The 17,073-nt window shown below is 42.2% G+C and overlaps 1 protein-coding gene across 15 annotated transcripts in view; it reads left to right on the top strand.

Annotated features, from left to right (window-relative positions):
• Nucleotides 1-17,073, top strand: part of THADA (THADA armadillo repeat containing) — a 299,475-nt gene that overhangs the window by 22,649 nt on the left and 259,753 nt on the right. For 13 of the 15 annotated variants that reach the window (XM_037895818.2, XM_037895817.2, XM_037895819.2 and 10 more), the window contains 9 exons: nucleotides 622-716; nucleotides 840-1,060; nucleotides 2,280-2,971; nucleotides 3,704-3,855; nucleotides 4,017-4,172; nucleotides 6,403-6,525; nucleotides 6,996-7,119; nucleotides 8,751-8,899; nucleotides 15,082-15,295. In XM_037895818.2, the coding sequence (XP_037751746.1) occupies nucleotides 622-716; nucleotides 840-1,060; nucleotides 2,280-2,971; nucleotides 3,704-3,855; nucleotides 4,017-4,172; nucleotides 6,403-6,525; nucleotides 6,996-7,119; nucleotides 8,751-8,899; nucleotides 15,082-15,295 (1,926 nt within the window). The remainder of the gene's footprint in view (nucleotides 1-621; nucleotides 717-839; nucleotides 1,061-2,279; nucleotides 2,972-3,703; nucleotides 3,856-4,016; nucleotides 4,173-6,402; nucleotides 6,526-6,995; nucleotides 7,120-8,750; nucleotides 8,900-15,081; nucleotides 15,296-17,073) is intronic. The other 2 variants (XM_037895820.2, XM_043543762.1) reach the window with 1 other exon arrangement.

Below are 17,073 nucleotides of genomic sequence, written 5' to 3'. Positions count from 1 at the left end.
CTGTAGAGTCTATAGGGAACTATTACTGTGCTTTGTTTGACAATAAACGTGGCTCGGCTTCCTTCGTACCTTACTAGAGTCTGTGGTCTTTGGGGGTTCTCTCGGGGTCTGCTGTGTTAGCTATCTGCGCAGAGCTGGGGCAGCACACAGAGGGAACACGCACGCAGCCAACTGTTACCATCATCGAACAAGAGCAGAGTACCACACTGGTAGCAACCGACAGCACTCTGATCCAGTTTGGCCGTTTTTATGTCCTTTCTTATGTTCTTATAAGTAATCATCTGTATTTCCTTTAGAAATTTTGCTTGCATTATATTTTATTGTAAATTTATAATATGAGCATAGCAGACACTGCCAGAGACATCCTTTGTGAATTTGGGCAAGTCACTTAATATCTGTTTTCCCCCATCTCTACTATGGGGATAATATTTTCCTACTTCATTTGAGTATTTTAAGTTTAAGTTTTTTAATACTCACAAGGAGCTCAGATACTGTGGTATGTAAATAATTGTAAATTGTCCAGAAAAATTAAAATAGCATATTTACAGTTCTAATAGTTTCTATCAAATAGAGCAAGCATCGTACAATAAAGAATGTTTTCTTTTTTCTATCTATCACAAGGAGGTCTCTTACCTACTGTTCAGACTACCTCAGGATTGGCTGTCATTCTCTTTACTAAGACTATGTTTGAGCCAGTTGAAAAGTTACCTTGTTTGGTAAGTATGTTTCTTCTCTTAAAATAAAGCTGTATATATTTACTGCTACCAATTATTAAGTACTTTAATGTTCTGTTTGTAATTAATCAATAAGACTGGCATTAATTGCTTTTGCTTTTGCAGGTCAGTGACTTGCTCCTCCACTCAGTGAACTGTGCTAGTGTACCAGAGTGGTTTGTGAGCAGCTGTGGGAGCCTCTGTACTGAAGAGCTCTCTGATTCAGTCCTCCTCTTCCTTTGTCATGGAGCGCTGGCCATGTTAGAGTGGAAGAATGGCAGTATGGGTGAAAATGGAGAGAAATTACTCTTAGATATTGCGTTGGTTTTGTTATCTTTGGCTTCACAGTAGGTCTATATTTTTTAATGCTGTTTTATTAACTTTTTTCTGACCTCTTACAAATTCATTTCTGTCATTGAAACCATACCACTAACAATGTCCTGCAGTCCATATCTTTTTCTAAGGTTGGAAATTTAAATTACTCTTGTCCAAGTTTTGCCACCTTTAATACCTTATTCTGAGTAATCCTAATGATATCAATTATAAAATAAATAAAATATTTGCATATTTCATTGACTAGATGTGTTCACAGTTTTCCACTGTTTCCTGAAATGCGGAAATATGTAATTTTTCTTTTGATTTCAGTAGAACTAGTGTTGGAGTAAGGGATTACTCTGCATGAGAGAGTGTGGCAGACTCAGTGGTTACATCATAATGTAAATCTTATTTGCTAGATTTCATCTTTTCTGCCAAAGATTCTTATTCTCTTACAGAATAAAAGGAGTGGAACTCTTAAAATGTGATGAATTATGTGGATACAAGCTTTGAGTACTTGATGACACAATGTAAAAAACAGTAACCACCGCCTTGGCCCCTTAGGTAGGGAGGATGGAGCTGGATATGGGATATATTTTAATCTACATTTTAATAGGGATGACAGTTTTAAGGGTCATTAGTAAACTCTGTTCAATTTTTAATTTTCTTGTAACAAAGAAAACATTTATCCTTTTATTTGTAAAGTAATTATATGAAAAATAGTAAAGCTGTTCAGATATCAACAAATACTCAATTTCTTATGGGCTTAGTCCAAATAGCCAGTCAATACTATTTTTAAATTAAGACTATTTGTCAGGGAATTCTAGCAGTGATAATAATCCATGGTAAAGAAGAGAGGGTGGTTTATTGCAGTGTTTCTCAACAACTGGTGCGGGGACCTGCACCGGTCCCTGAGATCTCCCTGACACAATTTAGGAAGGCAGCAAACTGGTCCCTGGTATCAAAAAGATTGAGAAACGCTGGTTAGTGGACTGAGCATGGAATTTGAGTTCTGATCCTGCTGCTGACTCAGTGTGACTTGTCACTTAACTTCTCAGTCTCAGTTTTCCCACCTACAGTGTGTGGTCACTGTTTCCTTACTTGCCTAAGGGGAAGGCAGAGGAGGGATATTATGAATTAATGTTTTTTAGTGCTTTAAAAATGTAAAGCAGTATTTAATAAGTAATACTGAGTGGATAATGACAAATGGGAACATTGCAGATTTTTTTTTCTTTCTTTCTTCTTTTAAAGATTAAAAGAATCCAATATGGCAGTATCTTTATCTAGAATCTTAGCTATTTGGACTAATTCAGCATTGGATGTCCTTGAATCAAGCTCCCAAAATCTGAAGTGCAGTCTTAATGGAAACTCCAACACAACTGGGAAACTGCTGGAATATGTGTACACGCATTGGGAACATCCTTTGGATGCTGTTAGACACCAGGCCAAGTTGATATTCAAGAATATCGTGCGGATACACCAAGCCACTCTTAAAGGATCTGTTGTAAAATCAGACCCTTTCTTGTCAATGTTGACAGAGAGCTTGCTAAGTTTAGAATGGCATGTTAAAGGGAAATATGCTTCACTTGGCTCTCTTGTGGAGTGTGTGGGTGTCGAAAATATTTTAACAGTGGACAGAACAATCCCAGCGCAAATCTTGGATGTAATGAGTGATCAGACTCTTGCACCTTATGCAAGTGATCTTTTGGAAACCATGTTTATAAATCACAAGAGTCATCTAATATCTGCATTTCAAAAAACCATCTGGATTAATCACTGGCATGACACATGGGTATCTCCTCTTCTTTTAATATTGTGTGAGGGAAATCCTGACCAAACTACTTACGTAATAGATTACTATTTACCAAAACTACTGAAATGTAGCCCTGACAGTCTGAGCTACATGATTAAAATTCTTCAGGCTTCAGCTGATGCTAATATTGGTAAGAAAATAAACTTAATATTTATAGTTCAGATGTTTAGATAAGCTGCAGCAATTGTAGAGATATGATTTCTGATTTGTTTTTTTTTTTTCTTGGAATTAATAAGTGGGAGAGGCAGGGTGAGAAATTCCAAGCTTTCCTTAGTTGCTCTCAGCATAGCTGAGAGGAATTTACAGTGATGGCTGAGTGCATATATAGGAGCTTCTCCACTTTAAGTTATGTTTTTCACACCCTCACCATAAAACAAAATGTCACTCTAGCTTTACTTGTATTTTTTTAAATTAAGCCTGCCTAATAGTTTCCTTATTATTAGTTTTTAGTTATAAAATGCATATAAATTTCTACAGTATTTATGTATATTTTGTCCACATTTTTTATAAACACTTGCACACAACAAGTGTAGAGGAAACAAATCAGTAAGCTTTGTAGTTCACTTTTCATAAAATATTTTTGTTACAATGGGCAGTGATTAAAAGGTTTATGGTGCTGTTGTAGCTACATGGTTTGGTGGTGGTTCTCAGAGTGGTTTAGTGAACTGCTGCTGTTGGCTCTCTGAGCCGTTTCTGATGGTACTTGGAATAAGGAATGGGGGACCTGTTTGGATCCAGGAGAAGATCCTTCTCTTAGGATGTCACCCACAGACTAGAAAGGTGGGGGATGCCTGAAGTAGAGTATTGACATTCCAACCAGTAATGTGTCAATACAACAGAAATTTATTTATTTTTTCTTTAGGCTCTTGCAATACCAGAGGTGCTCTTGGAGCCTTGATGGCATGCCTGAGAACAGCTAGAGCTCATGGACATTTACAATTTAGAGATATCATGAGGGATGGTCTCCTATCAACTGGATGTGTAAAGCAAGGTTTAGTTCATCAGCATAATCAGGTAGATGAAGAAAGTTATTTTTGTGCTTTGAAGTTTGAAGACTTGGTTAGCCTTACAATGTTTTGTTTTATTTCAGTATCATTGTACAAACTTTCTGTCTCAAGTATTTATTCTAGGTAAAAACAAAAAAAGTCTATACTTCACTTTGGAATGTTTTGTAGGTTCGCATTGATGCTTTAGGTTTGCTTTGTGAAACTCATCGGAGCACAGAAATCTTGACTATGGAAGAGATGCAGCTAGTTCAGTTTTTTATTACCTACAATTTGAACAGCCAGTCTCCTGCAGTGAGGCAGCAGATTTGTTCCCTACTAAAAAAGGTAATCTTCAAGAATAAACAATGTAGTAAAGCCCATGTATTTATCATTTTTACACTGTTTAAAACCAAGTCTCTTAGTAAGTTATAAAATGGAGACTGTTCTTTCAACTGAAATATCCGGTAATGCTTAAAAGGTCTAGTTGTGGATCAGGCCCCATTGTGTTAGGTACTGTACAAACCCAGAACAAAAAGATGATCCCTGCCCCTAAGAGCTTGCAATCTAAATACAAGGTAACAGAGAGTTGGGAGAGTACAAGAAAACATTGAGACAATATTCGTCAACATTTTAGTCAGTGGTATCAGTGCATTATCGGTCTTCCTTTTGTACCATGATGCCTACAAAAAACTTGATGAAGAGTTTTGAGGAGGATAATGCGGTATATTTGAAGATGTTTATGGAGAGCTCCTCTCAAGCATGAGGGGCAGCATGGGAGAAACCAACAAAGGTGCTTGTTCGAAAATTTAACAAGTGGATGATGGAGGCTGATATCATTGTCCAATTGGAGACAGAAGTTGACATTTCGATTAGTGAATTGAGAAGTAGGTAGAGTGGCGATAGGCTGTGAAGGAACTGAAGAAAAGCAGCTTTTCCTCATGATAAGGGTAGGGGCGCCAGTGGAAGGATTCAAAGAAGGGTGACGTGGTCAAAGCAATGGGCTAGAAGAATGATCTTTGTAGCAGTATTCTGAATGGTTATGAGCAGGGGAAGACTGCATTTTGTCCAGGGATGTTGTTGTAATCGAGACGTGAGGTGAAGGAGAGTTTTATCTGAATGGATGGGTAGAAAAAGCCAAAACTGAGAGGGATTATGCAGAAATAATCTGCAAGATGTAGACATAATGGGCATGTGAAGAGCTAGAGAAAGAACTGAATTGAAGAGGACACCCAGGTTACAGACTGAACAACCAGCATATTGGTAGTGGTGTGCACAATGGCTGACAAAATTGGACGTGAAGGAGAGAGGTGGGCTTCAGGGCAAAGATTAAGAGCACTGTTTTTGTCATGTTCAGTTTGAGCTGATGGCTAGACATGCACGGGGAGATGTCAGAGACAGGCTGAGATTTTAGTTTGGACAGAGAATATGGATCTCGAATAGAAAAGTTTAATCTGCGAGTTGTCAGCATAGGGAAGAGAGTTTAATTTGTGCTTGCTGATGAGACTACCCAGAGATAAGCTGTTGTGGGAGAAGAGACGGGGACCAAGGACAAAGCCCTGTGGAACCCACTGAGAAAGTTGGAGAGGAGATGAAGGAGCATCCTCTGAAAGGTGTGCTGGAGGAGTAATCGGAGAAGTAAGAGGAGAAACAGGAAAGGACAGAGTCATGAAATTCACGAAAAGACAAGATTTTAAGAAGAGCATCGTTGACCACGTTAAAGGTGGCTGACAGGTCAAGCCACTGTGTTGGGCGGCATGAGGATGAGGACAGAGTGCTGGTTCTGAGCTTTGGCTAGGAAGAGGATAGTAGAGAATTTGGCAAGGGCAGTGTCAGAGGAGTGCAAGGGGCAGAAGCTGAATTGGAGTGGGTCTAGCATGGAATTGGAGGAGAGGAACTCCAGGTGATGATTGTAGATCACATGTTCAGTGAGTTTAACGTTGAAAGGGAGATGGAGTGGTAGTTGGAGAGGCAAGTGGGGTTAAAGGTGGGAGAGACTAAAACATGCTAGTATTGTCATGGAAAGAGAGAACCAGAGGAGGGTGAGAGGTAAAGGAGAAGAGTAAGGTAGGGGATAAGAGTGGACTGGAGAGCAATCAGGAGATGGGATGGGATGAGGTCACTGGGGCAAGTGGAAAGGTTAGAGGGGGACAGGAAATATGAAACTTCTGCGTATATGATGTGGGAGAAGGAAGAGAGAATTGTAAGGATTTAAGGAGCTGAAGGGAATAAGATATAAAGAAGTGGCTGTGAACTTTTTACAGAGTGGGCATTCCAGAGACAGCAAGAGAAGGGGAGGAGGGGAATGGGTGTGAGGTTAGGAGTGGGGGTAGGGATGGAGGAGGTACATGTGGTATCTAGATTTGTGCTAGCAGGAGAAGGGGGCAGATCAGAGTGGAAAAGGGAGACTCAAGGAATGATGTCAGTAGTATGATTATTACATGGTGCATGAACTTGTACGCTTTTTGAAACTATAAGCAACTAAACCTGAAAACTTTGCCCAAATGTTTGTTTAAATCTGCTATTAGTCATACTTCAGTGTGTGTCTGATCAACTACATTTTGCTTGTGTTTAAAAGTTGTTCTGCAGAATACAAGAAAGTTCCCAGGTACTTTATAAACTGGAGCAAAGTAAAACCAAACAAGAATTAATTAAAGAATCAGCTAAATGGGATCATTTTGCAACTTTACAGCAGTATAAAGTAAGTATAGGAGCTGTTACAAGAAGTCTAATAATAATAATACTTAGCATTTTTATAGCACTTGAAAAGCATTAACTACTAATTCTCATAACACAGTCAGGAAAATCAAAATGAAGGATATCCAGCTGCCTGCCTGGAAGGCTCTTCTCAATTTCACTTTTTAAGCTGGGCAGCTGAGAAACCAAAAGTTCCATTTTGGTTTTCCCACAATGGAATTTTTTATGAAATCTTTTCCTGGTTTGGGTCAAAAACACTTTTTGAAAGTGCTTCTGTTGCTGCTTTATTTTTGTTTTATTTTATTTTTGTGGAAAGAGTTTTCCATTTTCTGGCCAGCTCTAATTTTTTGCCCACTGTGTTGGGCGTCATAACTGTGTGGATGTCATCTTGTCTCTGATTGATTTCTTAATAAATTTTAATTAATGTGCATAGCATGCAAACTGTACTAAGCACATGCCTTTTGTAATCTTCAGGATTTCATTTCATCTATATGTGACAAACTTTTTGAAGCCCTGTTTCCTGGGTCATCCCATCCAACCAGATTTTCTTCATTAACTATTTTGGGATCAATAGCAGAAATATTTTCTGCTCCAGAAGGTGAGGTGTTTGACTTTCATGGTGGGGCAACGGTAGGGTTAAAAAATGGGCTTGCTTACAACAGTGCACTGATTAATTGGGTACTCAATTTTTGTGTCAGTTTTGCAAAATTTACACTTCAGGTGCAGTTTGCTATATTGTTTCTTCTTTAAATAAAATGAAGGTGTCAACAGAATAAGAAAATTCTGGTTTAGGAATAAGTGTAAATTAAGGGATGATAAATGCAGTTTTCAGAAACTATGGGAAATCGAGCATGCTGCAGTTAAAATACCAAGACCATAAAAACTGTTACATTTGAAGAGACTTAAATGAAATTGGCTTCTCAGAGTACTGCACACTAAAATGGGGAATGTTTTTTAATTAGGTGATTGCTCCTGTTCTGTGCCGGTAACCGTTAAAGTGTTGAGACATTATTTCTTTCAGTGTCAGGATTATTCGAACATTCTAAAGTATTCATAATAGGAGCCTGTTTGAAGTGTTTATAATTAGTAAATTCTGTGTTTAGATTGTATGAGCAACTTAAAAATAAATGGTTTGTAAAAATTATCTAGAAAAAGCTAAGTATTTGAGCAAGAGAGCAGAATGACTCATTAAATTCTTGCTACATTTTCCTCTTCCCCAAAACATCTGTATGAATGAATTAATCTTATTTTCCTAAAACACTCTTGTGAACATCAAGTCGTAGTGGGAGGTGTTATAGAGGCTTTCAGAAGTCATGGAGACCAGACTGAAGATATACTAATGAATTCAGGAACTAGACAATATTTTTTGGGTGGACTATATTAAAAATTTAGCTAATCTTATGATCTTATATGTAGGAGTAAAAGTGTGCTTTTCAAAATAGTGTTCACTTTTGAGTCTGTTGCTTCATTCCTGTTAATCCCAAGTAGTCAGTCATGGGTAGTCAGCCCCAAATATCATCTTGTTTTTTTTTTTAAGAAAAAATATTTGTAATTCTTTTTTTCATTTATTTTTTAGCTTTTATGGTTTTGAGCTTTTAGAGTTCAATCTGGTCACATTTTCAATCTTTTTTTCAAAGTCATAACAGCTAGAAGCTTTCATTTAAAAAAGAAATTTGATTTTCTCACCTAATTACATGGCTAGAGCTTTAAGGAAAGCTAACATGGCGAGTGTTGGCAAGTCTGAGCTTTGAGAATATTAGAATTTGTTTTTAATGTGGTAAGTACCTTTTGTACTCTCTAGGGCTTACTTTTTATTTTACAAATATATTTTTTTTAAACAACACAAATTGATTTGTAGGCAGTGATAGGAAAACTCTGTACATTGAAATAATGCATTAGTCTGTTTCGCTCTAACACAGTCTTAGAACTTGTCTTCATTGTGGGATGGTGCACGCTAATGTGTTGAGCATTAATCGATCCGTGTAGATCCTGCTGGCTCATATTAAATGTTTAACTAGGGAACATTGAATGCCCACCAGCAGGGTCTACATAGACCAATTAATGCTCAACAAATTCGTGTGCGTTAGAAATCAAACTCCCATAGCGTGCATTATCCCACTATGTAGACAAGCCCTTAGGGTTTGCAGTAGTTCCATTAAATAAAAGTGGAATACAAATTCTTGTTGTGTGATAACAAAGCATAATGGCAACATCGGTTTCTTTGAACAGGTCAGACGCAAGCAGTCTTTCAGTTGGCTCAAGAAATTGATTCTACCCGTGTTCAAACTCTAATCCAGTGTTTTGCCAGCACTTTTGAGGAAGTAAAAGTTTTAGCATTTGAACTTCTTATGAAACTACATGATATGTTAGATTTACAGGTATGACACAATTTTAGTTTAAAGATACGGATTCCCTAAAAATCATACTTCCCATTTTAATTGTTTTATCAAGAACACAGACCGCACATCAAATGGAGAAGATCAAAATGGGATGGTCATTTTCACAGTAGCATGTGTTTTTGGTCTGATATCCTTTTTTGCCTCATTGGTTGGAAGAATAGGAGTAAAATGTAATCGGGAAGGGAAAGGAACCTTAAGGAAATGACTTGCGGCCGCATGACCTTGCACTGTGATTGTATCATATCTCATAAATTAAAAAGGGGTCAGGCCAAGTCACTACTTTTGAAAGTATTAGTGATATGGGTGGTTCAACAGGTGCCAGTTTTCAATCTCCAGCATGTTTGAGACACTGTGTTGTTGAAGGGGCTGTTTTCCTGAAGAGGCGTAAAATCCGAGGACCAAACCAGGTCATTGAAGATCCTGTGGCACGCACTGATTAGAATAGGGTTAGTGACCCGGGTGTTCTGGCAAAGTTCCAAGTTCGGTGGTTATATGCTGTGTATCTAAATTCCCCTATTAATATCAGTTGAAAAAAGATACTTTCTGCTTTTAAATATTGTGTGGCTATGTGTTGTTAAGCTCGTCTGCCTTCACCCCTGCGGTGTTTCGGTTTAGTGGTGGATGACGTGAACACAGTATGTGCTTTGCTCATCACAAGGTAAGGAATCCCAGGAAGGAAGGCACTAAAGAGTGAAAAGTATTGTCTGTCCGTGCCCTCTATTTTCCTCCGCTGTGCCTTCCTTTTGAAGGGTATTGCTGAGGCATTTGACTTGCTACTGTTGTACCTTAGGGTACGTCTACACTACGGAATTAGGTCGAATTTATAGAAGTCGGTTTTTTAGAAATCGGTTTTATATATTTGAGTGTGTGTGTCCCCACAGCAAATGCTCTAAGTGCATTAACTCGGCGGAGTGCTTCCACAGTACCGAGGCAAGCGTTGACTTCCAGAGCGTTGCACTGTGGGTAGCTATCCCACAGTTCCCATAGTCTCCGCTGCCCATTGGAATTCTGGATTGAGATCCCAATGCCTGATGGGGCTAAAACATTGTCGCGGGTGGTTCTGGGTACATATCATCAGGCCCCAGTTCCCTTCCTCCCTCCGTGAAAGCAAGGGCAGACAATCGTTTTGCGCCTTTTTTCCTGAGTTACCTGTGCAGGCGCCATACTACGGCAAGCATGGAGCCCGCTCAGGTAACCGTCACCGTATGTCTCCTGGGTGCTGGCAGACGCGGTATGGCATTGCTACACAGTAGCAGCAACCCATTGCCTTCTGGCAGCAGACGGTGTAATAGGACTGGTAGCCGTCATCGTCATGTCCGAGGTGCTCCTGGCCACGTCGGCCGGGAGCGCCTGGGCAGACATGTGCGCAGGGACTAAATTTGGAGTGACTTGACCAGGTCATTCTCTTTAGTCCTGCAGTCAGTCCTATTGAACCGTCTTATGGTGAGCAGGCAGGCGATACGGATTGCTAGCAGTCCTACTGTACCATCTTCTGCCGAGCAGCCATGAGATGTGGATGGCATGCAGTCTTTCTGTACCGTCTGCTGCCAGCCAAAGATGTAAAAGATAGATGGAGTGGATCAAAACAAGAAATAGACCAGATTTGTTTTGTACTCATTTGCTTCCCCCCCCTCCCCTGTCTAGGGGACTCATTCCTCTAGGTCACACTGCAGTCACTCACAGAGAAGGTGCAGCGAGGTAAATCTAGCCATGTATCAATCAGAGGCCAGACTAACCTCCTTGTTCCAATAAGAACAATAACTTAGGTGCACCATTTCTTATTGGAACCCTCCGTGAAGTCCTGCCTGAAATACTCTTTGATGTAAAGCCACCCCCTTTGTTGATTTTAGCTCCCTGAAGCCAACCCTGTAAGCCGTGTCGTCAGTCGCCCCTCCCTCCGTCAGAGCAACGGCAGACAATCGTTCCGCGCCTTTTTTCTGTGCGGACGCCCTACCAAGGCAAGCATGGAGGCCGCTCAGCTCACTTTGGCAATTAGGAGCACATTAAACACCACACGCATTATCCAGCAGCATATGCAGCACCAGAACCTGGCAAAGCGATACCGAGCGAGGAGGCGACGTCAGCGCGGTCACGTGAGTGATCAGGACATGGACACAGATTTCTCTGAAAGCATGGGCCCTGCCAATGCATGCATCTTGATGCTAATGGGGCAGGTTCATGCTGTGGAACGCCAATTCTGGGCTTGGGAAACAAGCACAGACTGGTGGGACCACATAGTGTTGCAGGTCTGGGACGATTCCCAGTGGCTGCGAAACTTTCGCATGCGTAAGGGCACTTTCATGGAACTTTGTGACTTGCTTTCCTCTGCCCTGAAGCGCATGAATACCAAGATGAGAGCAGCCCTCACAGTTGAGAAGCGAGTGGCGATAGCCCTGTGGAAGCTTGCAACGCCAGACAGCTGCCGGTCAGTTGGGAATCAATTTGGAGTGGGCAAATCTACTGTGGGGGCTGCTGTGATGCAAGTAGCCCACGCAATCAAAGATCTGCTGATATCAAGGGCAGTGATCCTGGGAAATGTGCAGGTCATAGTGGATGGCTTTGCTGCAATGGGATTCCCTAACTGTGGTGGGGCCATAGACGGAACCCATATCCCTATCTTGGCACCGGAGCACCAAGCTGGAGAGTACATAAACCGCAAGGGGTACTTTTCAATAGTGCTGCAAGCACTGGTGGATCACAAGGGACGTTTCACCAACATCAATGTGGGATGGCCGGGAAAGGTACATGACGCTCGCATCTTCAGGAACTCTGGTCTGTTTCAAAAGCTGCAGGAAGGGACTTTATTCCCAGACCAGAAAATAACTGTTGGGGACGTTGAAATGCCTATATGTATCCTTGGGGACCCAGCCTACCCCTTAATGCCATGGCTCATGAAGCCGTACACAGGCAGCCTGGACAGTAGTCAGGAGCTGTTCAACTACAGGCTGAGCAAGTGCAGAATGGTGGTAGAATGTGCATTTGGACGTTTAAAGGCGCGCTGGCGCAGTTTACTGACTCGCTTAGACCTCAGCGAAACCAATATTCCCACTGTTATTACTGCTTGCTGTGTGCTCCACAATATCTGTGAGAGTAAGGGGGAGACGTTTATGGCGGGGTGGGAGGTTGAGGCAAATCGCCTGGCTGCTGGTTACGCGCAGCCAGACACCAGGGCGGTTAGAAGAGCACAGGAGGGTGCGGAACGCATCAGAGAAGCTTTGAAAACCAGTTTCATGACTGGCCAGGCTACGGTGTGAAAGTTCTGTTTGTTTCTCCTTGATGAAACCCCCTGCCCCTTGGTTCACTCTACTTCCCTGCAAGCTAACCACCCTCCCCTCCTCCCTTCGATCACCGCTTGCAGAGGCAATAAAGTCATTGTTGCTTCACATTCATGCATTCTTTATTCATTCATCACACAAATAGGGGGACGACTACCAAGGTAGCCCAGAAGGGGTGGTGGAGGAGGGAAGGAAAATGTCACACAGCACTTCAAAAGTTTACAACTTTAAAATTTATTGAATGCCAGCCTTCTTTTTTTTGGGCAATCCTCTGTGGCGGAGTGGCTGGTTGGCCGGTGGCCCCCCCACCGCGTTCTTGGGCGTCTGGGTGTGGAGGCTATGGAACTTGGGGAGGAGGGCGGTTGGTTACACAGGGGCTGTAGTGGCAGTCTGTGCTCCAGCTCCCTTTGCTGCAGCTCAACCATACACTGGAGCATACTGGTTTGGTCCTCCAGCAGCCTCAGCATTGAATCCTGCCTCCTCTCATCACGCTGCCGCCACATTTGAGCTTCAGCCCTGTCTTCAGCCCGCCACTTACTCTCTTCAGCCCGCCACCTCTCCTCCCGGTCATTTTGTGCTTTCCTGCACTCTGACATTATTTGCCTCCACGCATTCGTCTGTGCTCTGTCAGTGTGGGAGGACAGCATGAGCTCAGAGAACATTTCATCACGAGTGCATTTTTTTTTCTTTCTAATCTTCACTAGCCTCTGGGAAGGAGAAGATCCTGTGATCATTGAAACACATGCAGCTGGTGGAGAAAAAAAAGGGACAGCGTTATTTAAAAAGACACATTTTATAAAACAGTGGCTACAGTCTTTCAGGGTAAACCTTGCTATTAACATTACATACATAGCACATATGCTTTCGTTACAAGGTCGCATTTTGCCTCCCCCCATCGCGTGGCTACCCCCTCAACCCTGCCCCCTCCCCGTGGCTAACAGCGGGGAATGTTTCTGTTCAGCCGCAGGCAAACAGCTCAGCAGGAACGGGCTCCTCCGAGTGTCCCCTGAAGAAAAGCACCCTATTTCAACCAGGAGACCATGAATGATATCTCACTCTCCTGAGGATAACAGAGATAAAGAGCAGATGTTGTTTGAACGCCAGCAAACATACACTCCAATGCTTTGTTGTACAGTGATTCCCGAGTACATGTTACTGGCCTGGAGTGGTAAAGTGTCCTACCATGGAGGACGCAATAAGGCTGCCCTCCCCAGAAACCTTTTGCAAAGGTTTTGGGAGTACATCCAGGAGAGCCGCGAATGCCAGGGCAAAGTAATCCTTTCACATGCTTGCTTTTAAACCATGTATGGTATTTTAAAAGGTACACTCACCGGAGGTCCCTTCTCCGCCTGCCGGGTCCAGGAAGCAGCCTTGGGTGGGTTCGGGGGGTACTGGCTCCAGGTCCAGGGTGAGAAACAGTTCCTGGCTGTTGGGAAAACCGGTTTCTCCGCTTGTTTGCTGTGAGCGATCTACAACCTCATCATCATCTTCTTCTTCTTCGTCCCCAAAACCTGCTTCCGTGTTGCCTCCATCTCCATTGAAGGAGTCAAACAACACGGCTGGGGTAGTAGTGGCTGAACCCCCTAAAATGGCATGCAGCTCATCATAGAAGCGGCATGTTTGGGGCTCTGACCCGGAGCGGCCGTTCACCTCTCTGGTTTTCTGGTAGGCTTGCCTCAGCTCCTTAAGTTTCACACAGCACTGCTTCGGGTCCCTGTTATGGCCTCTGTCCTTCATGCCCTGGGAGATTTTGACAAAGGTTTTGGCATTTCGAAAACTGGAACGGAGTTCTGATAGCACGGATTTCTCTCCCCATACAGTGATCAGATCCTGTACCTCCCGTTCGGTCCATGCTGGAGCTCTTTTGCGATTTTGGGACCCCATCATGGTCACCTCTGCTGATGAGCTCTGCATGGTCACCTGCAGCTTGCCACGCTGGCCAAACAGGAAATGAGATTCAAAAGTTCGCGGTTCTTTTCCTGTCTACCTGGCCAGTGCATCTGAGTTGAGAGTCCTGTCCAGAGCGGTCACAATGGAGCACTCTGGGATAGCTCCCGGAGGCCAATACTGTCGAATTGTGTCCACAGTACCCCAAATTTGAGCCGGCAAGGCTGATTTAAGCGCTAATCCACTTGTCAGGGGTGGAGTAAGGAAATCGATTTTAAGAGCCCTTTAAGTCGAAATAAAGGGCTTCATCGTGTGGACGGGTGCAGGTTTACATCGCCTTAACGCTGCTAAATTCGACCTAAAGTCCTAGTGTAGACCAGGGCTTAGAACATTCAGCTCTTGGTCTCTCTCCCTTACACTGGTTCTTTGTGGCTGGTTTTAAATTTATTTTTCAAGCTGCTGCCTTTATTGTCTGCAAATTGTCCCCTTAATTAATCAGATTCTGGTTTATTTAATTCTTGCCATTTGTTACCCTGAAAAAGCTTGATTTGGAATGTATAAACAAATCAGTGGGCAGCTGCTCTTTGTTTTTTATTGTTTTTGTGTGTGTGCTGCACAGTATATGTTGTGCTCTTTTATAATAATCTGCATAGGGCTTTTTCTGTGTAAAGTCTGTTACCAGTTAAAATGCAGAAGAACATGTTTTGTTTTCATAATGTTTTGAAGTGTCTAAGCACTACTTTATATATGAAGAGTCTTATTTTCAATAGATCTGTAGGTATGCATTTGCTGAATGTTAGCAAATGTGCTTGGGCAAATCCCTGTCTTGACATGTAGTTGGTATACAAAACAGATACCTGTGAGAAAATGCACTCCAGTGAAGTCACTGAAAATCAGACCCCAAAGGGTTTGAATTAAAATAATTAGCGCAGTTGATATGCAAACTCAAGAAAAATGTATATTGAAAATTACTGAACCTGTATTTTTTTTTTATTTCAGGATTCTGAAAATCTACATCTCTTATTTCAAGCAGCCATGGATCTTAGCATAAGTACCAAACCCTATGACTGTGTTACTGCCTCCTATTTGCTGAACTTTTTAATACATCATAAAGGGCTACTGAATGTCTGCTTAAAATATCAACAGGTTGCACATACATTTCAGATATATGAGGATATGTCTGCAAGCACCATGGAAAAGAACACTTTAGCTGGTTAGTTCTGAGGAATAGAAACTTTTTGGATTTGTTTGTTTAGAAGCCTCCATCTTATTTTCTTGCTGGCTATTGTTATGGGCATTCCGGAAAGAAGAAATGTACCTAAACTTTCTATGAAATTAGGTTAGTTTTAATCATTATACTTAGTATAAATAGAACAGTTTGAAAGCTGATAGCCCTTGCAGATCAACTGAGGGATGGCAACCTGCCCTAACCCCTACCCCAGCCATGTACTGTAGGACAGAAAACTGGCCCCGCCCTCCTGCACTAGATGTAGCCCTATAATGCTCCACTGCCTATGCCTTATTCATACTGAAAGCTTGGGCTTTCTTGCTGACAAACTGCTCTCAGCCCCTCATAGTCTTTTTAAGTACTAAGATTGGGAAGTCACAAATGCTGTAGAACCTCCTAATGTCTCAGGCCAAATTTTTAAACCTGGCATCTCAAAAGCACCTTAAGTAATGGTTTGACTCCTAAAGTAAGTGCCCTGATTTTTTTTCAGTGGTGCCAAGCACCAGCAGCTCCTGTTGAAGTCCTGCTGAATTCCTAAGGGCCTGTGGTTGCCCCTGTAACTATAAAAGACAAGTACAAAACAAGGGCCTGATCTTTTTCTTGCTCTGTGCCTCAGAATTTTTCTCACCCATCTTCTTAACTTGGAGCAGGGGTGTTAGACTCATTCTCTGGAGAGGGCTGAATTCCATTTGCATATGGGCTTGGGTTAAAATTTCAGAAGATGTTGTCCCCTTCCTCCACACCATATTCCACACTGACACCAGTGAGCAGTTTGCACAGAGATCAATGGTAGAGTATATCCTTTATGCAGTAAATAAGCTTTTATTTATTTACTCGATACTTTATCATTGCTCTCTGCATTGCTCAGTGTGAAAATATGTGTACTTTTTGGCTTCACTGCTATTTCTGCCATTTTTTTCTCTTTCTTTTCATGGTCTCTTCTGCTGTTTTTCCTTTGTTTTGTTTCCTGCAGCAACTCTTAATTGCCTCCCCATGATCTGTGTCAGCTTAAATCTCAACCTCTTCAGCACTCCACTGCTAAAATAAGCAACAAAACAGTATTTACATTTAAAATGCCTTTAGGCTTTAGAGTTAACACCTCCCCCCCCCCCCCCCAAGTAATTAGGCAGGGGAGTTTACTCCTCGGAATCATTGTTTCAAGTGATCTGCAACCTCAGACACACAGCACTGTGTTGGGTACATTCTATTCACATTTGGAACGTTTTCATTCCAGCTATGAGGGCTAGAAATCTTTTTAAACAAAAGCTTAGATTTTGCACGGTCAGCCTACATATGTTGTGTGGGCCCCACAAATGCATCCTATAGGCTGGATCCAGCCAGAAACCCTATCCATCTGTCTGCCTTAGATTCTGAAGTATCTGTGTACCTCAGTCTTTTAAAATCATTTTTGACACCTGTGATTTAGGGCTTGTCTACACTACCAAGTTTTGTTGACAAAACTTATGTTGACACCCAAAAGTTGACAAAACAAAAATCGCCAAAAGGTGTTCACGCTTGCTCCCTCTGTCGACAGGTCATGTCCGCATTGGGGACACCATCATTGACAGAGTGAGCAATGCACCGTGGGTACGTATCCCCCAGCACAGTGTTGCGGGAAGGAAGAGCTGATCGCTGCGCATCTTGGGATTCTCTCCCAGTTCTCCCACAGCCCCCTCAGCTGCCGAGAGCAGCAGCATGAGGAGCTCTGTGAGCTCTCCATGCTGAGGAATGGCAAAGCAGCACAGCAGTCTGCCCCCCTCCCC

This window comes from Chelonia mydas, chromosome 3 (assembly GCF_015237465.2).
Source record: "Chelonia mydas isolate rCheMyd1 chromosome 3, rCheMyd1.pri.v2, whole genome shotgun sequence".
Classification (NCBI taxonomy): Eukaryota; Metazoa; Chordata; order Testudines; family Cheloniidae; genus Chelonia; species Chelonia mydas.
The sequence above is the reverse complement of the archived record's forward strand: the minus strand, read 5'-3'. Positions and strand labels throughout refer to the sequence as shown.